Raw genomic sequence first — 22,416 nt, forward strand, 5'->3', positions numbered from 1 at the left:
CAGCAATTTGGAATTGCAGCCAGCACGAGTGCACACACAGGGAGGGGAGGCAGCCCATGGAGGTGAGTGGGGGAGATCTTCCAGAGGGGCGTGATGTCTGAACTGGTTGTGAGGTCCACACTGGTGTATGCTAAGCTTTCACTGCCTTCCTACTGGAAGGCCCTGGAATATGGGCTGCAACGTACACTCATTATCCTCACCCTCTTGCTAAGAGGTCTGGTATTGGCAGTGCAGCCATTGGGCCAGGCTCAGTTTTCAGGAGAAGAAAGAAACTGGGGTTCAGAGGATGTCAACACCTAGCCAGGAGTCAGGATCCCGGCTCAAGAAAAAGCCCAGCTTACATCTTTCATTCCCCAAATTGTCCAGAGGATGCTAGGTAGGGACCCCTGCTCCTGCACATACCCCATGGAAGGCCCAGGGGAAGACGCGTCCTTCATATTCCAGTTCTGTCCCGGCCACTTCTGCATCCTCTCTCTTCAGGGCGAAGGATGCCTTCCCCCAACATTCTCGAAGAGAATCGGGACAGGTAAGAAGATAACGTGTAATCTTGCTGGCACAGACAAGGTGCCGTAAGATGTGACTTGTCTTCCCCACACTCGTGACTGCCCATCACAAGGTCCTTGGGATGGAGTAGCGCCTTGGCTGCCATTCCCCAAGCACGTCCCGTGGGCAGGTGCAGTGTATGGCACTTCCCACACCCTCCTTCATTGCACCTCAGGGCAACACTGTGAGGCTGGCATAAAGGACGAGGGGAAAGGTACAGGAGAGAAGAATCTCTCCATGGAGTTGAAGAAGCGTCAGAGGAGTGGAGGCAGGGAAGGGCGTAGAGCCAAAGGGAGCATCCCTCGAAAGGAATCTTCCACGGAGAGCAGGCGTGAGCTGTCGGGACAGGCAGACAGCAGCTGGCCCATGGGCTGCTCCCCTGCCCCCGCTGCCCAGACACCCTGGCCTCCGTCAGTGGCTGACCGCGGTGGAGGCAGGGCCTGGGGGAGGGCAGGCAAGGTAGGCAGCACAAGCATTCCACGTTCCCAGCCCAGCGGCAGGTGATTCATCCCTCACTCTTCATGTCATCTCCCATTTGTGCGGTTCTCATCTTTATTTCATGAAGATTTTATTCTCCGAGCAATGGCTCCACTTCCCCCATAAATCTCGAGGGCGGCTCTTTCCTGTGCCACAGAGGAGGCTGCTCTCACCTGCACTGGGTAACTACATAATAGTCTGAGTGCGGGGAAAAATATGAGCCCGAATCCACATGAATATTAAGGGGTTGAGCGCACATTACTATTCTTCCTCAAGTAGGTGTCTAAAGTCTGAAGACAGCTCAGCGCAAGCCATTAAACACAAGAACTACACCTAAAGACAGCTTTCTGGCTCTTAAGAAATATGGCCAATGCCCAAATGAAGCATTCTAAGATGAACCAGACACGCTCGCCTAATTGCAAATGCTGCTCCATAAAACATAGGCAACCAGTACCACAAAGTGGTTCTGGATTAAATATCATTATTATTTGTGGGAGCTTTGAAAGATATGTTTCTAATATCCTGTTGGGTCAACCCCTTCCTGGTTCCCATTCTCTATGTGATGAGGTCCCAACCACTTGGCCTGGCACCCAAGTCCCTCAGGGCAAGCCCCTGCTCCCTGGTCCAGCCTCCTCCACTCACATCCCCTTGCTGATGCTAACACTCCAGCCCCCAGAGCTCCGCGGGGAGGGAGGGTGAGGACTATTTCCTTCCAGGCTGTTCACCCTGACAACACTTCTGATCTCACAGGTCTAGGATCTGTACCAACCCTTCGACACTGACTTCTAACAACTCTAAGCCCCAGGAACTCTTCACTAACTAGTACCCCTGCCCTCTATGTCCCCACCATGCCCAGGCTGGGCTGGGTGCCCCTCAGTACGTCCATGGTACCCTCTGCTCACTTGAGAATGGTCCTGATCAATGAAGGCTGCTTTGATCAGCCTCTCTGCCGCGTCTGTCCCTGTGGAGGCAAACTCCCTGAGGACACGGCGATGCCCCTATAGGCATATTTATGAAAGGAAGAAGAGGGAGGGAGAAATTTCATTTGAAAAACAGAAACCCATAAAAACAGGAAAAAGATGGGCTATTTCCTTCTTCTACCATGTAACCCCAGAAGAAGGTTCTTAGCAACACCAGAAGGAGCTGGAAGGAAGGCAGCTACCCTGCTTTTCTAACCTGCCTCTTCATTGGTCCTCATTCCTACCTGAAGCAGGTTGGTGGTAGGGGCAGAAATTTCCACATTTTCTAGGCAGGACTGATGTATTTCATCCTCTCCTCTTGTGTCTGAGATTCTGGGCTTATGCAAAAGCCAAAAGAGAAACTAGGATGCTTTACTGGCAAGAAGACAGCTGTTCTCACACTAGGTCATTCCTTGGTCTCCTGGTCTTTTCTTTGCATTTCTCTCTTTTACCTCTGCCTTCTGTGTCTCTCCAATAATTGATCCCAATACCTGTCCTTCAGTCCCTCTCTGGCCCTTTGTCTCTCTCTGCCTCTGTCTCTCTGTCTGTGTCTCTGTCTCTCTCTCTCTTGCACACACACACACACACACACACACACACACACACACTGTGATCATTCATTCTGGGCTGCCCAGTCTAGGCTTGTCACTAAAGACTAAACATGGATTGTGAAGGGACATGATGACTGGAAACAGATGAGGATGCCCAATCCAGAGGAAAAATGGCCTCTCCTCACACCTGGCTCACAAGGGACATTCTGGAAGGCTGAGCCTGGGCAACAACTCTGCCCATGCCGTCCCAGCTCAGCACCTCCATGACAGTGAGATGCTCACCAACCCAGAGAGCCTCTTCTGCTCCCTGACCTAAGGGCATTTGCACAGAAGAAATCAGGTTATGGCTGACTGGGTTTGGAGAAAAACCAAACCAAACAACAGGGAGAGTGGATGCAATGGGATCTGGTCCTCTCTGGTCCCTCTGGGAGGTAGCTCCAGGGCCACCCTCCCCTGGGTATACCCTGATGCTTCTGTGCATATGGCCTTGGGTGGTGAGAAGCAGGCTGGGAATGGGGTGTATCTGTGGCCTTTCCTTAAAACTATTCATCAGAATAATCCACAAGTGCTTCCCATGATTTTTTCACAAAGAAATTTTCAGTAGCAAAAGAAGCTTGGGCAGAACCATTAACCATTCCTTTCAGTGGCTTTCCCTTAAGTCTCGTCTCTTCTCTCCTGTGGCCCAAGGGTGACAAGGAGAAGCATGAGGCCATGGGAGACCCAGGCTTTGCTGGGTGCCCCTCGGGAGCACACGGAAGGCAGAAGAGGAAGATGGATGTCCCCAGACATTTCCAACACACTGAGTCAAAGGGCAAGGTCCTTCCAGCAAAAACTAAGTGTGATGACAGAGAGCCCACTGCCTGGTATGAATGGAGAGTCTGTCCCCACCCCCACCCTGCCAAGGGCTCCATGACAGACTGATTTATGGGCTGTGGCCAACCAGTCTCTCCAGGCTGCAGAGATGGTGGCGATGGCGACGCTCTTTGGATCTGGGGCTGGTTACTTTGCAGCTTCTTGTTTGAAATTTACACCTATTTGTAACAACATGATCTGTTGATGGTAATTCAGAAGAAGGTGAACTGCACGTGGCAGGCCTACCATGGAGTGGCTGGGCTTATGCCTCTGTGCCTGTGTGTAGGTTTCCGCTGGCAGAATATCATCCCCAAGTGGCCTCCTTGCCACCCTACCTTAGGGGAATTGACTCCAGGGTGTCTCGGTGAAGGCTTCATATACATTTTTTTTAAAAAGTGGAGATTGAAGAAGAGCAAAACCCCAAAGGAAGGAAGTGTTGTGGGCAGAATCAGCTTGTGGTTGGCACTCATAAGGCGGGGAATGTGCCAGAACCCAGAATCTGGACAGAGCCACAGTGTTCCCTGCGCTGGGCGTGCCTGGAGGGGCGTGGGCAAGGATGGGCCCCATAAAGATGAGGGCGGAAAGGGAGGAAGGGAGGATGGGAGAGGCAGGGGCCAGTCCCTACTTGCATGCTGGAAGAGCAGAGCCCTGTGGGCCTTGATGTGAAAGCAAAGAGAACCAGGAAGGAATGAGGTCTCCTCTCTTACCCTACAGTTGTTCTCTCCAGGTCAGGGTGGAGGCACATGGGCGGGGCAGGGTAGGGAAGGGCTCTCTGGCGCGGCTCATGCTGTACCCGCTCTATAGATAAATACAGGACTTTAGTGGCCACGGCGGGTGCCTTGGCACTTCGTTCAAGCATCAAAACATCCCCTCCATTTGTTCTCTTGCTTTAAAATCAAACTCAAATGACACCATCCCCCCACCGCCAAATAAGACACGGCTGTCTCGACACAAGTGGCTCTGGTAAGTACTAAGTGGAAGAAACCCCACCCAGTGGGACTCTCCCCCCTCTGGGCTGCAGACAGGAGAAGCAAGACGCGGGGCACGGACCTCTTTGGGGGTCTCCTGGTGGCACCGGTTGCTGTTCCACCACAACTCCAGGGCGGCCACCAGGCAGGCGAGGAGGAGGCCGACGGCCAGAATGCAGAAGACCCCAGCGAAGCTGTGCAGCTTGAGGGATTTGCCGTCGGCCTGGGCACTGGCAGAGCTGGTGAGGTCGCAGCGGCCCATATGCGGCCACCACTTCTGTTTGAGCACGTCGAGGTCCCCGGTGTCCTGCAACTCCAGGATCCTGCAAGATACAACCCATGTGAGCCACAGCCCCTGGCCTCCTCAGCGTGGTCCTGGGGACCCTGGCCCCTGCCCAGCACGCTGGCCCTTCCCCAGATGACGCTGAACCATGGCAGCTCTTCTGCCCCAGCTGTCCCCTTCCCCATCCATTCTCCACCCTGCAGGCAGAGTGATCTTCCCACAACACAATCGGGTTTTGTCTCTTTCCTCCTTAAAAGCTTCGATGCTTCCCTCCCACCCTGTCTCCTTACCCATGCGTAAAGTTCAGTAGCAAAGCATATAAGGACCCTTCACATGGAATCAATGGCAAAATACAGAACTGGACGAGGCCACACTCAGACCATGGACTTACAAAAATGCTTTCTTTCAAACTCCAGTAAGCATATCATAAGTCTCTCGCCCTTGGATTCTCCAAATCATTCATTCATTCATTTGATTTGAGAACTATCTGCCTTGTGCTATGTACGATGTTCAGCACTGCTGAGGTCCAGAGACACATACATGGATTTGAAACAATGAGAGCAATCATTGTAGAGACAGAAGCTTTGATCAATACTCTGATACAAAGATAGAGATGCTAAGAAATGGTGCACGGTGAGGGTGGTCCAGACGGGGGCATAACAGGGAGGACCTCATCAAGGAGGTGACAGGGTTAGCACACACCTGAAGGAAAGTTAGTCATCCAATAGCTCACACTTGTCTAGCACATTCTATGTGCCAGGATATATCCTATGTGCTTGACAAATAGTATTTAATACTCATGTCAACTCTTTGAGATGGTTCCTTCCATTTCTCCATTTTTCCGGAGAAGGAAATGGAAGCACAGGGAGGTAAAGTATCTTGCCAAAGTAATTTTGTGGTTGGCAAGGATGGCATTCAATGAGGAAAGACTACAGCCATGCTTGAAAGTCTGGTCTTGGCTACATGCACCATATGCCTGAGATGCGACAATGTGGCCAGTGAGACCCCAGAGGGGTGGGTGAAGAGGAGGAGGAAGGTGGGAGAGGAAGACAGTAAATCAGGAAGAGCTGAGAATGTGGGCTCAGAGAGGGTGTGAGAGGAGTCTGGATTCCATCCTGTTAGCCAAGGTGGGTCAACCCGCGCTTCTCCCGTATTCCCCATGTTGGTGTCTGGATGGTGGTTTTCCTTTGTTATGGTATTTGACGGATCCCCCTGTAATCCAGGAGTCTGAACAGTGGCCTAGTAGTAGCTGGTAACCTCCAGGCCCCTCATACCCAAGCTTTTCCTTCGGGGGGGGGGAATCTTTCAGGTTCATGGTGATACAGCCAGGTGATAACACCTGCAGTGACCCCTCTGAGCCCTCCGGGTGCACAAGCTCCCAGAGCAGTGGTTCATTATAGCCAGAAGCTCACTTCTCACTGGCCAGTTGAGCAGTCTCTGCCCTGGACCTACATTGCAGGCCCACTGTGACTACAGGCTGATGCTGAGCTCTGTGACCATGCATGAGCTGAGAGTGGTGGAGACAGAAGGTGACAGCCCAGAGGGGGTCTTCTGTCAGCATCATGGGCACAGCACAGCATGGCCTCTCATGGGCTGTGAACAGCCTGGCTCAGGGCAAAGAGCAGGCTTTGGAGGCACCAGATTACAGCTGAATGTCGCAGGACAAGGGACTTGCCCCTGTTAACCTTGGCTGTCTCATCGTTGCAGGAGATACCCACGACCCCACCAGGTGAGTAAGTCCTTTCAGTTAGGGGCTGCGTGTTACTCTCCATGGTTTCTCCTGAGCAAGCACAGTGGTGGCCCAAGTTGGGCCATCAATGAATGTTTGTTGCATCAATATACGAATGAATGTATTAACTGAATCGTGAAAACTAATCTAAACTCAAATGGTCATGGTGAGATAATGAGATAATGTCTGTTAAGTGCCAAGGACACAAGTCAGCACAAAAGACTTAAAATGCCACTGTGCACGTAGGGGCTTGGTCACTGAGACAAATCCGCGATTGACATGTGTGTTTGTGCGGCTTGGGCTTGGCTCAGTATGCCACTGAGTGGCATACCCTATGATTAACTGGGTAGCTGCAGCATCCCACTACCTCTGTGTGGCTCTGGACGTGTTAGGGAAGCTGTCCACTGGCTCCTGCTGAAAGGCCCTTGTCTCAGTCTCTGTTGGCAGGTCCGAGGAAGCTGGGCCTCCTGGCAGTTAGAGGAACCCAGGGCTGGGTATGCAGGATCTCAGGGCTGTGAGAAGGCTCATGGGTGGACTCCTAGCTCACCGAGGAGAGCCAGCAGAGCTTTGTATGTATTCGTGCAGATACTGCTCTGATGGACATCAGTCCAAACCCAGACCTGCCCTCACACGAGCCATGTCAGAAAACCTCTTTACTAAAATCAGAAACCATAATAACTCCTACACAGAATAATTGTGACAAAATGAAAAGAGGGGACATGTGGCCACCCCTGAGCTCAAGATCTGACAAGTAATCAGAGCTCCCTAAAAGCTGGTTCCAGTGGCGTGGTCTGATGGCCATGCTGACCAGCAGCCCTATCCCGTCCAGTATTGACCTGTGAGGCCTTTTATTGAGAATATAGTTGGGACTGATCATTTTCCATTGTTTTAATCATCCTAATAGCCTGTAAAGTAGTTCTTATAATCCCAGTTTTATGTCTTAAAGACCTGAGGCTGAACATCCAGATGACTGGCCCATGGTAGCAATCAGAAAATGGCAAAGTTGCTTTTCAGAGCTGACTCATGCTGACCCGGGAGGCCATACTCTTTCCAGAACATCAGGCTACTAAGTGTAGTCAACCCGCTCCCGGAGAGTTAGTTCTAGTCTAGGGGACCATGAGACTCTGGCCAGAGCATGGCTGTAGGGTCTGAGTCCTACCCCTTTGCTCATTGACTGCAGCATTAGGCAGACTGCTAAGCTCTGCTGGTGCTTGCCTTCTTCCTGCTCCTTTTAATTGTATGAGTTTTTATGCCTAATATTATCCCAGGAAGAATGGAAGGCAATTTATAGGAAAACATAAAATAAAATAAAAACAAACAAATCAAAAGGAAAATTTAAGTATGTAAGCAACAGAGGAAAGATAAAACAAGTCACGGGCACCAAATGAGTCCTAGAACAAGGCTAAACTAATGCACACCAGAATAATCTATACTCCTGCTTATGAGTAAGCTGGAGTGATAATAGCCACTTCCTGAAGCCAGTCATTCTACTTTTCCAGACAGATATAATTGCAGGTGCTTTCCTTTGGTCAATAGTTGTGGAGCCTGCTACACAGTAGGTGCTCCATAAATGGCTATTAAGCTGTTAAACATTTATTGAATGCCTGCTCTGCATGCCATGGTCCACAAACAGGCTACAGCACTCAACCCCTACCATACACACTTACAAGGTGTAGCCTATAGACCGTGTCCTCTGCCACAGCAAGGGAATGCATCTGTATTCAAGGAAATAGCTGAATTCCCAGGACTAAGGGAAAGAAAGTTAACAGCAGTCCCTTATAAGACCGGGACCTATTCATATAAGACCTTTTTTCTGTAAATGGCATGGAGCATTGCTTCCTGGATCTGCCCCTTCCTGCTCTCAGGCATGCCCCAACTAGGGGCAGCTCACGTTCTGTATGCACCATACCACGGAGCCTCTTGAAGAACCACTGGCCACAGTAAGTTGGCAACCCAAGGTCTGAGTGTTCCCTCCAAGTAGAGACCCATCCGCCCAGGTGGGGGAGAGGGGAGGTTTCCAGCTCAAGAGAGGCTGCAACATAGAGCCAGGTGATGACAATTCTGGAGACCAGCACAGCCCCCTGGGGACATTTACTTACAGTCATAGAGCACACGGCCTTCTCACGAAAGCTTAGAGTAATAACCAGAATAACCAGGAATTGGACTAGTCCCTTTGTTTATGTTCACTCCTGGCATTGGGGGAGCAGCCAACAGAGTTTCTATTGTGAGAAATTTTGACTAGAACCTCAGGGTCAGCGAGTTGATAGATAATGAACAGGCCTGTTCCAGAGCCAGCCTGAATTTTGGGACCCCACACCCCCACACTGGTCCTGGTCCACTGCCCCCTAGGGCCACACAAAGGACATGGAATTACTTCTGCACCCAGCAAGCCTTACAATATTGAAAGTAAGGAACCACCCTCTCCCCGCTCAGCTCCTGCTGCGGCTTGAATATCCTTAGGTTTCGCCCTGATCAGGTTTGAGCCTTCTGTTGCCGACTCACTGAACAATCCAGGCGGGAAGCAAGCCCTCTCCTCTCTCCAGTGTGCCAATAATCACTTCAGCAAACTTTGGGAGATCTCTGGACAGTTCAAGTACATGGGGACCCTAAGCTTCCCTCACTGGGGACTCTGTGCTCCCATGACTGCTATTTTGGGTCACATGAGCTGTCTTGCTGCTGCTGCATTGGCCCCACCAGCTCCCTTACCCTCTGTTCCAGAAAGGTGCTCACAGGTTGACGGTGTATGGAATGCCCTGAGCCTCCCATCTCAGAAAACCAACTGGGGTACACCTCAAGAACCCCACTGTAAACCACATCCTGGAGAGAAGCCATTCCTTCCTCATGCCTTTAATCGGAGCAATTGATAAAACTCTACCCCTCCTTCTCCCTGGTCATCTCTCTGCTCCAGGGAGCAAAGGGAGGCACAGAATGTATGCTTGATTAAATTCTAGAAAAAAAACCCCAAAGCCTCATTTAACGTAATGAGTTCTACCCCTTTTCCCAGTTTTGCAAACAAGCCAGTGAATGGATGGGCCATAGCGTATTCTTCTCAGCCTGTCCCTCATGGGGTTTAGGCTCAGGTGCTCATGATCACAAAGCCTCAACCCACACCTAGAAGGTAGGAGAAGGAAGGCAGTAGGGATTGCCGATCCACCCAATAGCAACATGACGCAGGACTGGGACTCAGGGACTTGTATTCTCTCCTCGACTCTGCCAGGAGCTGGCTGAGTGACCCTCTGTGAGCTTCAGGGTGTTAAATGAAGGATCTCTAACCACTCTTGACCCTTCAAATGGATTATCCTTACTGATGGGATGCCTGTGTTTACCAGGCAACTGGTGTTGCCCCTAAGCCTGGGTACCATGCCAGCTTTTTCACTTGGACACTTCTGCCATTTTGGATTTTGGTGGACTAAGACAGAGCCTGTCTTTGGGGATTCCTCTCTGGGGTCCTAAGTCCTGCCCTCTTCCCTCATCAGGATGTCACCTCACAGATATGTATGAGTGGTAGGCCCAAGGCGCAGATGTCCTTGGGAAGAGGAGCCCCAGGTAGCAGGCTGGGCCACTGGGAAAAGGCCACTGAGCTGACCCATGTCCTCACTTCCATCTTGTCTGGTGAGGCCAAGACACCTAGTCAAAGACTAAGGTAAGCTTCTCTGGCAGAAACAGTGGGGTGGTGATGACAGACTATTTTTCACAAGGAAACTGGCCAGGTGTCCAGACTGAGCACTTGGAAACTTGATCATGCCCCAGTGTCCAGAGAACAGGCTCAACGAGGAATGGACTGCTATCAGCAAATTACATGGGAAGCTAAAAAGGCCAATACACACTAGACGTGCTGTTTCATTTCTGGTGGAGGGTATCCATGTGCCTTTGCTTAGGCTAGAATACCCACCCCTACACAGCCCTCCTCCTCACTCCCCCGCCCCACCCCGGCCACATCTACCATTTGCTAGTATTAATTACCAGGAAGCTGATCTGGGGGGATAGGGAAAAGGCAGGCGATGAGCCACTGTCCGCTCTGCCATGGAAGGCAGGTCCCTTGCCTGCCCCAGCAGAGAGCATTGGCCTCCTCAGCCCGTGAGCACATGAAGACAGGGTCTTCTGTTCTCTGACCACACTTCTTTTCAAGACTCCACATTGACTCTTCCCACATTGACTTTTCCCACTGAAAGCCAATTTTGGAAGTTCTGTTACTTATAATAAGTAATCATTGGGTCCTTGTGAGGTCCAATTAATTATTTGCTTAATTTGAAATAACTGGGCCTATCTGGCTAACTCCTGCTCATCCTTTAGGTCCAGGCGTCACTTCCTCTGGAAAGTCCTCTCTGGCCTCCCGGAGGGCTGGTCGGTTGCTTTCCTCTGCCTTTCCCCACCCCTAGAAAATCCTCTCTGTTGCACTGACTGCCCTGGGCCAGCATCCCCTGCCCACATCACAGCTCCTACGGATGGAAAGGGACCACATACTTGCTCTTCATCCCGGGCTGGCGCGGGACTGGATGGGGTTGGGGGGAGCAATGCGTGCTGGTACACAGTCAGGGCTGAGGAAACGTGATGAAGAAACAAGTTTCTGTTGGCTCTCGTCTCCTAAAAGAAGGTAATCCTCCAAGCCCCCCTTGGGTGGCAGTGCCTACCTCTGGGAGAAGAGGTCCCTGTAGGGGCTGCCATGCTGCAGGGCGATCCCATAGCCCTTGCTGCTGACGCTGTTGCCAATGACAGTCACGGAGCAGTCGTCATCCGTTAGGGCTGCGTACTCCACCACCGCCACATCCCACAGAAAGGCGTAGTTTCCCTTCTTTGCCTGAAAGACCAAAATCACCATGAAGTCAGGCAGGCCTGCATCAGTTTTGAGGGGTGAGCATTGCAATGGTGGGATGTGCAGGACCCTCCTACGTGGCCCCCGTCAGCCAGCACTGCAAGCTCTCCTCCTATTTTCTGACAAATTTTGCCTGCCGGCTGATGCCACTCATTGTACTTAGACATAAAAGGCCACGATGCTGCCTCCAGTAGGCTCCAGGGCATCTCACGTCACACAAAGAGGTGGGGAAGGAGAGCTTCCTTTCTCAGGCTAGCCACCTGCTCACAGTGGCAAGGACCTCATTCTCAAATTAGCAGGCTCACCTTGGAAAGTGCAGAAAGGCTGACCCAGGGAATTGAGGTTTTATGATCAGAGATTTAGGGGGGAGCATAATAGCCCCCATTTAGTATTTCTACTTAGAACCCAGCAGAACCCTGCTTAGGATGAATGTGGAAGGTGGCCCTAGGTTTAGTGACTCTGAGTGGCCATGACTTAATAACTATGTCAAAAACCTGCTATGCATAGGGAAGAATCCATCACGGACAGGGTCCTGATTGTTATGGCACCAGACTGCGTTTCTGCCACTTGCCTTTCACTGCCCACACAAGAGTGTCCCTATGCATATGAACATGCACAAACACGTACACATACACACATGCATACACATTTTTATATGCATACATATATGCATGCATGCACAGACACAAAAGCACACAAGCATACGTGTGTGGGAATGCACTCACACATATATGCACATGCACACACACACACACACACACCCCTAGGAGCAGGTTTCTATCTCAATGCAACGGCTGCAGAATATTCCATCAGGAACCAGCCTGTGGACACACTGAAGTCCCACTGCATCACAACCATCCACAGCAGACCTTCTGTTTTATCCTGAGCCTGCATTCTGACTTTGCTTGGAGTTTGGGCACTCAGAAGAAATGTGAGTTGCTTTGCTTCTTGGAAGGAGATGCAAACTAGACATTGTCATTTGACTGGCTTAAAATAGAGCATAATATTCTTAACGTAGCCAAGTGCCTGCTTTTAATTCTATAGTGAGCACACAGACACCTCTTTACCACTCCTTCCCTCCTCCCACAGTGCACAGTAGGTGCTGGGAGGCCTGAGTCTGGGCTTGGTGGCAGGGCTGAAGCATGGTGGACAATAAGAGGCCAAGCTGGCACGCTACAAGCTTGGCCATATCGTCATGGGCATTGTTCTGATCTCTCGCGTCAGCTCAGTCTTCATGTCCACCGAGACTTTCCACAGTGTGCCATAGTTGCTTAGATGAATGTAGTCAGGATTTTACTTCTTTTAGGACCCAAAGTGCCTGTGGGCCAAAACGGCTCATTTTATCTTCAGAAGTTTTCCATCAAAAGGATTTGTGGGTAGAGTGTGGCAGTCCCCTCACCCCCACCAGCAGGAAGAGGCTGCTCCTAACCATTCACACGGTCTTGCCCAAGGACCTTGTAAGAAGTGGCACACGCACCCGTGCCACCCGTGGACTCTCACCTCAGGGAGCAATCCAACTATGACATCAAAGCCTCACTCCTTGGCCAAGCCAATTTCAGAAGTCCCTAAAGGACTTTGACCCTGGCTGCAAAATTACACTCATCTCTCTCCCTCCACATGGGAAGATAACAGTCTTTGAAATTTTTTCCTGCTGGCAAACAAGTCTTCTCATGAAAAGATATAAATTTTCAACCTCTTAGTATCCGAGTTTCTCAGCAAAATGTTGACTTATGACCTAATATTTGGCTTCTGTCTGACTTTGGAGGATTTCACATCCATGCTTGCAATTCAACATGACAATCAGACATTGTTATTTGTACGATTTCAAAAGGGCATTTCATGTTGAAGGAAGAATTAAGATCAGGTTCGTTTCCACCTTTCAAGTGATGTTCCAAGAAGGAAAAGGAAATAAGATGGCCCTGACTGAGTGGAAACCAACTCTGACAAAAGCCTGGCATGGCCATTCTATGGGGGTACTTTGCTTCCTTCAAGCGACAAGCATAGGTGGCTCCATTTGGGACTCAGTGACAGGTGAATGCAGCTGCCTGAAGGAAACATTTATCGTCTCTCTGGCTTAAGCTGAGAAGGCAGGAAACACAGAGAAGCGATACTAACGATGTCTCAGCTGCAAACCCCTGCTAATCAGGAAGGCAGTCAAGAAAAGAGGAGAAAGTAGTTCTCTTTCTCAAGCTGCCGAGTGACCCCAGACTTTCAGTCTCCCCATTTGTAAACGGGGACTAAATTTACTATTATGTTTCCTCTGTCTGCTTCAAGAAGCATGTGGCTGGTCCCAAATCTCTCAGACAATGCCCAAACAGGGAGATCTGGAGAGGCCGGTGTGCCCCATCTTGTATGTGGGCCAATACGGAAGCTCCAGCCTCAGTGGCGCTCTATCTTTATGAAATACTCTCCCTTCCCAACCCCCTGCCTCACTTCCTCAGCATCCCAGAGCTTCCTACATTCTCTGCTTAGCCCCATACCGAGTAAAATGCAGCACCATAACCTTCCCTAGGCTTCCCAGGGTAACTTTCTAGACCTTGCAGATGCCTCCCCATCTTTCTGGTGGGTCACAGACCCTGTGTGACACGGAGCCTTCTTAGGTCTGGCTATGCTCTCAGGAACATTTCAGATTCCAGCTATAAGGAGCCTAAACACCCCACCCATCATGGTTATGTCCCCTGATATGGACCCTCTTGTCCCCATGTAGAATGAGCTCCACACAGCCCCCCCCAACAAAATTCTAAGATATGCTTCTCCCTCATAGGGTCAGAAACAGTTTTCCACGGGCCCCTATCCACCTTCCTCTTCTGTGCTGCTTATCCACAAAGTCTGGTGTGTGTGTGTGTGTGTGTGTGCGTGTGTGTGTGTGTGTGTACATATATACAGAAATATATGTATATTAAGAAGCATATGTATACAAAAAGAAAGTAGTGGAAAACCATAGGATGGATGCAGTATTATAACTGCTCTGTAGACATGTGAAATGTAATATGCCAGAAGACGGATAGGATTATTACATAATGGAATGGTATTAGTGATTCTTAGGACAAGTTGCTTAAAAGTTCTTCTTTAATCTTGTGACACAGTCTCTGTAATCACACACCACATAGGCACCAAGTCTGATCTCTGTTCCCCTGTGTGCCCTTGCCCATGGACAGAACACAGAGGCCTGGCAGAGCTCTCCAATTTCCCAGACATTACCCAAATACAGCCCTTATTTCCCTGGGCTGCATCTAAACATTTTGCTTTGTTCCATTTTCCCCTTTCCCTAAAAGGAAAAAGAAAGGCATGAGGTTCAGACATAAAATGAAAAGATGTGAAGACCCAGGAACAAGAGGAAAAGGACAGCTTCCATATTAGAGAAAGTCAAAGGTCTCTGGACCTCCATCCCCAGGATGTCAGGATAGCAGCAGGGAGACAGGCCACCCCTGACCTATCTCCCTGTAAGCCTCTCAGCAAACAGGATCCCAGCCCTTCCCTGAAGTTTGCTCTGCCCCATTGCACACACGCTGGAACACCAAGGAATGGAAAAGGATGGAGACATGAGGTGCCTGGCCCTAGCACTTAGAGCACCCTCCCCAACATTTGGGGGAATGGGATCAGCCTCTATGGCTGGAGGAAGGTTGGGGCACCACAAACGAAGCCAAGAGTGAGCTGGAATATTGGATGGCTCACTCTCCATTGCTCCACACTGATAATAAAATGAGATTGCATTGTCTTCCCCTGCACCGCAGATTTCGCCCTTCCCAGAGCTCACTTGGAGCACCGAATCCAGAGACAGGAGTTCTTGCCTTGGAGGCAAGAACTGAATTATGCTCTTCTACACAATTCTGACTGCTTTTGGAAAGGGGCAGACAACCGCACTGTTCCCCCAAACAAGAATGCTGGTGCTGTGAACATCAAACACAGATGTTATTGGAAAGGAGGCGCTGAAGGAAATCAGGTGTCTGCACTGCCAGGGACAAGGGAGGTGCCGAGTCCCTGCTGAGTGCCGGGACCTTCAGAAACCCAATTCCTTTTCCATCCCTGGTATAATTGTGAAGGGCCAAACATTAATCCCCTTCTACAGACAAAGAAACTGAGATTCAGAGAAAGAAAGTGACTTGCCCCAAACAAACCCCGATCATGAATGGCAGAGCCAGGTCAAGGTGAGATCCCTGTCTTTCTGGCTCCAAAGAAGCCTGGGCTCTCCCCTCTGCCCCGCTTGGACTTGGGAAGGGGGGGAGTGGGGAAATTGCTCCCGGTGTCCTTGCCCACTGAGCCCTTCCCAGGGCAATGCTGCTAGTGACAGAACACTCAAAGCTGTCCTTCTCCAGCTTTGCAAACAGAGATGGTTTGTGGAACTGCTGAAATTCTGTGAGATGGACATCACAGGGACCCACACTGTCTGTCTCTGGTTGGGGTTGTTAGGATATCAGGGACTCCTTGGACACTCAATGGTGCATTCACCATCCAGGGGCATGCCCAGTGCCTCTCCTTGCCTCCACGCTTCACCCCAACAAAGCAGAGCTTGGCCCTCTCAAGAGTCCCAAGTCTTAGCTCCTATGGTCGCATTCACAAACTGGCAACGCATTGCCACACACAGCCTGAACCCCGGCTACAATCACACCTGTATTATGCACTGTACCAACTCACAAGATGCACAGTGAAAACCCAGACCATCTGTGGAGAAAAGGACAATCTTACAGTCTGCTGGTAGGAATGTGGGCTGGCATGATGTTTCTGGAATGGCAATTTGGTGGAGAGATTCAAACGCTTTTAAAATGTGCATACACAGCAATTGCACCCCTAGGGATTTATCCTAAGGAATTATTCAGTTTCTGAAAAGATGTTGGTACAAAGATTTTCAGAGTAATAATGTTTAAACTAGCAAGCATTGGAAATGACCTAAATGTTCAACACTTGAGAATCAACTGGGTAAATGATAGTATCAAATGATGGAATATTATATTACCATTACCATGGACTTTTAAGAGAGCATTGGTTGCTAAGGGAAACGATCGTCCATGATAAACAAGGACCAGCCTGGGTTCTCAACTCCAACTTATCGAATCCCATCTCCACTGCTGGCTGGCTGTGTGAGTGCAGGCAAATTGCTTAACATCTCTGGGCCTCAGTTCTCCTGGAGGCAAAATGGTCCATACATCACAGAGTTCTGATAAGGATTAAACCCCTCAATAAATGTGACATGCTTAGGGCCTTGCCTGGCATATAGTAGATGCTAAATCAATGACAACCAGTATTACGCTGCTTAGTACAAAAGAATCTGTTACACTGGAGTATTTGAATTGTGGTATCCTTTTTAAATCATCATGTAAAAATAATGCTTTTATGTTTATGATGAATCAAAACCAAGCACCAAATACCAACAACAGTCATCTTGGGGTGATGTCATCACAGGTGACTTTGGTGGTTTCTTTCAACCTGCTGTGTTGCCTTTGTTTTCTGCAGCTCGGCAAGCATTTCTTCTGTGATGGCAGCTGTCCAAGGGGCGAGTTTTAGTTCGGCCTCCTTCCTCGAGCACAGCGTAGTGTTAAGAGTAGAGTTCTAGACATAGACAAACCCAGGGCCACACCCCAGCTCTTCAGTGAACCTACAATCTTGGGTACTAAAAATGCTTCCTGCAGGACCATGCTGAGTGTGACATTACAGGGCACAATGCAAGCTCGGTCTCCTCCTTTCTGCAGTCCTCAGCTTGATTCGGAAGACCACTCTGTCAGCTCTTAAGGGAACATCCTTCTTTCCACCCACTCCCCCCACCCGCCAGTCCTGCCCCCACCTTGACCAAGTCAACAACATGCTCTGTGGGAGCTTGTGGTGTACGCGTGTGAGTGAGTGTGCACACATGAGAATGTGTGTGTGTGAGTACCACAGGCAGCAGGGAAGGAACAGAGAAGTGAACTCGGGTACCAAGTGCCTGGAGAGCCACCAAGGGTTTAAGATAAGCAGACTGTCAGCCGGTAAGGAGCCTGCCTCTCCTGGTCAGAACAATGGCTAGGTTGTCCAAAATGACGTGCAGATGTAGGGCAGAGAGTCAGTAGGACTCTCAGAGGCATTCACAAGCCAACCTCAGGAGACTGACCGTAAGGAAACATGTCACCCAAGGGATGAGAGACAATGACCATCTGCAGGAGCAGCCCCCGGACCAGCAAAAGCAGGAAACCAGAGGCTCCATGGGACGGGCGATAGCAACCGAACATTCCCACAATTAGCATTACAGCTGTGCTTCTCAAGTGTCCCTGGGGCACACAGTCAATTTGGCTCCTGGCTTCAGGCTAGCATGGAGGGATGGAGCTGGACGATGAGAAAACACAATGAAAGAGGCGACAAGTTCATGTGGTACAGTGATGTCCTGTGTGTGTGTGTGTGTGTGTGTGTGTGTGTGTGGACATGAACACAGGTATGAGGGCAATGCTGTAGGTTTGTCATGGTGGTCCCAGTGACGCTGCCCATTACCTGAACAAGAGGACAGGGAAAAGGGAAACGTCCTGAGGCTACAGCGGCATAAAATGGCTCCTGATGGCCAGGCATTAGGCCTGCAAGATGTCTGCCGTGATTGCCTGTCCCACCCTGGTATTCCTGTATCCTAGAGTAACACAGTCAATTGTGAGGAGCACAGCAAGGGGTACAGAGAATGAATGGCACGTGATTCCTCAGGCCACCAATGTCCTTACTCTTATATTATCTTCTGTTTGATTCCTTAACTTCCTTTATAGACTCTCCAACTTCATTTCACACGGAGCAAGGCGTGGTATGTTGGTGAAGCAAGGGTCCGGACACAGGCAGACCAAGCCTTCCTCTAGCATCCTTGGCCAGCCATCTGAAACTAAGTCAGCGTGACCTCATCTCGAAGGCAGAAATAGCAAGCCCACCTCACAGGCTCATCACAGGAACAGACAGCATGGAAGCTGTCTGATGCATGGAAGGAACTCAAAGAGTAAGACACTATCCTCATGGTCATGATAATCGTCACCAGCATCATCCTTATAGCTTAGAGTTTGGACCCTCATTAAAATGCAAATGCCTTGGGGAAGATAACACTTGACACTGTCCTCAGTCATCAGCCTGGTAAGTTAGAAGGACTATCAGCCTGGGTCACAGTCTTGGCCCAGTTACCCACTCACTACTGATTTGTAAAAATGGAAGACAAGCTGAGATCATCCTTAAGGTCTTCTCCAGCTTTAACATCCTCAAAGTCTATGACATGGACTAGTGGTTCTCAAAGTGTGTTCCCTGAACCTGCAGCATCAGCTGCAGAACTTAATAAGAGAACTTAATAAGAAATATAAATTCTCAGGATCCATACCAGACCCACTGAATTAAGAGACTCTGGTAGTAGAGCCCAACTGTCTAATAATCTCTCCAGGCGGTGCTGATGGGCACTAAAGCTGAGAAATCCTGTGATACAGACCTCTGTGTCAATTAATTTCTGATCTTCTCTTGAGAACAGGTTTAGAAAGGGAAGAGTATTATGGCTCAGGGTCTCAGGTTGGGGCACTAAACAGAGGAGTGGAAGCCATAGAGTTGAGAGAGCAAGACTACTGAAAACAAACACTAAAGGTAAGTTACACTTTACACCTTCTTCCTGCAAAGTACTCTACTTGGGGCTTTCACATCCATTCTCTTACTAGAAACTTCAGGATAAACGTCCACCGCACAAACTGTCCATTTCCCAAGAGGACTGAGGCTCTAAAAGGACTGTGCCCAAGACCACAGAATCAGCTACTGCGGAGATTGAATGTCTCCCCAGGTCTCCTTGACTGCAGATGGCCTTCCCCTCTCCCACATCAAAAGTTCAACCTCAGTAGCCCGAAGAGCCACACAGAGCTGCCTGAGCAGCTGTCTCTGTCATCATACTGATTTTTTTCTCTTCTGCTGCCAGATTCTGGTCAAGCTTTTGTTAATGATGTCTGCCTCCAGCACCTGACCCTATGGAAGCTTTATGGCTACATTCCCATTTTGGGCTTCTAACACTCAGGGAGAAACAGTCTTATTTAGTGACTCAAGTATTGTTCTAGCGGGAGAAGGTTTCTCACATCTCCAAGGGAGCTGGTTCGGTAGGAAGGAAAAAGAAAAGTCCTAACTTAGAAGAATCAATGGCTCCTTCCTCAAAGTCTAAAACTGCACACAATCAGCAAAACCAGGGGCTTCATAAACAACCTTCCCAGCAGGGCAAAGGGACACATTGATTTTCATTGATTTTCAATGATTTGTCAAAACTTTAAATTATCCAAGGACCATGATAAACAACAATCTAATCTGAGTTTTTCCATGGGAAAGATTAAGAATGATCTAAAAGAAAGAGTAAATTGGTTTGCTTAGATACAAAATAGATTACAAAGAGAAAAGGATACAGAATGAAAAATGTCATCCTAAAGTTGGGAACCGACTCAAGAATACATGAATTCAGGCAGCGCAGAGGACAAGCATGAGGTCAAGCATCCTATGAAGAAGCCCAGGGCTTGTGCAGATACTCCCTTTGTGCACATGCATGTAGGCACATGCGCGCACGTGCACGCACGCACACACACACACACACACGAAGGAATGTAAGTCCCACGGCCACACATGTCCTGTTCACTGCCCTAGCATGATGTCTGGTAGACAGCTGGTGCTGAATAAATATGCATAAAGTGATCAGTGAAGAACTGAAGGCATGAATGCTAGGATCTGGGAAGCCTGGGACCTTGAATCAAAGCAAGCCAGGCTGGATATGTCCTGCACCCACACCAGGTTTGCCCCCCTCCATCCGATTCGCTCCTCCAGAGGCTGACCTTCATGGACAGCATTAAAGGGGCCCTGGACCTCTGACTAAGAGTCACTTTCTAAGATTCAGGAATAAATCAAATATTAATTCTAATAAAACAACGATCATAGGGGCGCCTGAGTGGCTCAGTCGTTAAGCGTCTGCCTTTGGCTCAGGGCCTGATCCCGGTGTTAAGGGATCGAGCCCCACATCAGGCTCCTCTGCTGGGAGGCTGTTTCTTCCTCTCCCACTCCCCCTGCTTGTGTTCCCTCTCTCCCTGGCTATCTCTCTCTCTGTCAAATAAATAAATAAAATCTTAAAAAAAATAAACGATCATAACAATAAATACCACTTGTTCAAACGCGTGTTCTCAAACTTAAGAGGGCATAAGAATCCCCTGGAGGGTATGTTCAAATACAGATTACTAATCCCTACCTGCTCCCCTCCCTCAGTGTCTGATTTATTAGGTCTAAAGTAGGGCTCAAGAATTTCACTTCTAACATGTTCTGAACGAAGCTGATATTGCTGGTCCAACGACCACACTTTGAGAACTACGCTGTTAAAATACACTCTATCAGACATTGCACCCATCCCTTCACATCTCCTCTAAACTTTACAGTAACTGCGAGAAGACCCAGGATTATCATTCCTGTTTGTCAGAGGAGATTAACTTTGTTCGGGAGTTGGTTAACTTCCAAACCCAGTTCTTCTTAACTTAAATCCCTCACTCTACTCACCACACTTATGCTGCTTTAACTGAGCATTTGACTTCATTGAGACAAAGTTCAAACGAGACCCATGAATCTACCCCCCCCCCGCCCAGGCCAGGGTGGCTTTGCCATCTGCAGCCACTTCCCCTCACTGTTTCTTTAGCCATAAAAGGTGTTGGGAACTGGCAACTCGGACTGTGCCTGAAGGAGAGAGAAGCAGTAAAATTGTGTGTGATCATAATTAATATTAAAGACAACCCCTTAAAGTGTTGGGAGGCCATCTGTGGGTTTTATGTTGAAGAGTCTCATTCCCCAACCCCATTTGCAGCTGAGGGATTCCTTTATGGCCTTAGCTGAAATGTCAGCCTTGAGAGAAAAAGCTCACACAATAACCTGAAAGCACTTTGAGGAGCTACAAAAGAGGTCACATTCTGACCAAAGAGATTGAAATGGACTCCCATCCCTCACAGAACAAACTCTGAGCTCTACCTGGCAGGATGTACGGCTTTGTAAAGTCAAAGAATCAGAAAGATTTGCCACCGGAGGGGTCTGGCAGGGGCACTGCCTAATAGGAGCCCATCACATAGCCCAGGGATGCCGAACCCTTACTAGAAAGGGCAGAGATTGCTTCTCATCACTTCCCGTGTAACTAAGCTGCAGTCTGAGATCTGGGCTGTACAGAATGGGTCCGAGACCTCTTCCAGACGAAGGTTCTGGAATACTAGAGATGCCAAATTTCACTGCTCAGAGTTCTCTTCACCAGGCTCCATACCATTTCTGGTTGGTTCCTTTATCTGATCCTTGGGAGGCACGATCTTCAGAGTTTTTACTGTTCTTATTACTGTTCCTGATTTAAGTTCATCGACCCCTCATTGCTCTCTCTCTGTCTCTGTCTGTGTGTGTGTGCGTGTGTGTGTCTCACACACATACACAAACACATACTAAAATTTCAAAATGTCAGGTTCAAAGCCAATCTTATTATCTCTACGTTGGAAGGTAAAGAGATTCTTATTAGAGCTACGCATCCCAGGGGAAACCAGTACTTCTACCCAATAGGTTTTATATTATTGATGATGATGATGATGATGGTGGTGATGGTAATAGTAGTAGTAATAATAATGAACACATGGATGGCAGAGAAAGAGTCCGATAATCTTCGGACAAATTGTTCAACCTTTTTGTATTTTTGTATCCCTCACAAAATGCCATCAATGCTGAAGATAAAGTACAGAAGCACAATGCCACATGGAATAATTTCTTTATGAATGTTATTTTTCTTCCTCCCTTTTTGTTTCTGTACAAACAACATTATACCAACAAAATGGAAATAAAAATAAGCTAAACAAAAATTGCCAACAATCTGGCTGATGCAATAAATCAAAATTGTTTTCATCAGCAATCGCTTCTTGATTTTAATGTAATCAAATAACAAAACAATTCAATTCAAAATGTAAAAACTTAAGTCATAAAACCCAAAGCAATAATGCTCAGTGGAACAAACAGAATGGAATCAGCCCACATTTACAGCCAGCACTAAGGTGAAGCGTATCAGACCTGGGTACAAAGCAAATTATGGGGCAGAGCAAATTTGAAAAATAAAATCAGATTTAAGGGGAGTGAACATCCTCCCATCCCTCTAATGAGGAGTTTGAAAATAATCAAAGTTAGCATGATGGCACAGATATTGGTTTGATTCCAGAGCTTACCCTACCAAATTATTAAAATCACAAAAGAAAGTAATTGAAGAATTCATAACGAGATTTGCTTGGCAATGCTCAAAACCCA

At 48.7% G+C, this 22,416-nt stretch overlaps 1 protein-coding gene across 1 annotated transcript in view; it reads right to left on the reverse strand.

The window, feature by feature from the left end:
- Window positions 1-22,416, reverse strand: part of GRID1 (glutamate ionotropic receptor delta type subunit 1) — a 731,471-nt gene that overhangs the window by 8,944 nt on the left and 700,111 nt on the right. The window contains exons 14-15 of the mRNA XM_019795472.2: window positions 10,994-11,160; window positions 4,433-4,673 (exon numbers count right to left, since the gene is read on the reverse strand). Of these exons, the coding sequence (XP_019651031.1) occupies window positions 4,433-4,673; window positions 10,994-11,160 (408 nt within the window). The remainder of the gene's footprint in view (window positions 1-4,432; window positions 4,674-10,993; window positions 11,161-22,416) is intronic.

Source organism: Ailuropoda melanoleuca, chromosome 6 (assembly GCF_002007445.2).
Source record: "Ailuropoda melanoleuca isolate Jingjing chromosome 6, ASM200744v2, whole genome shotgun sequence".
Classification (NCBI taxonomy): domain Eukaryota; kingdom Metazoa; phylum Chordata; class Mammalia; order Carnivora; family Ursidae; genus Ailuropoda; species Ailuropoda melanoleuca.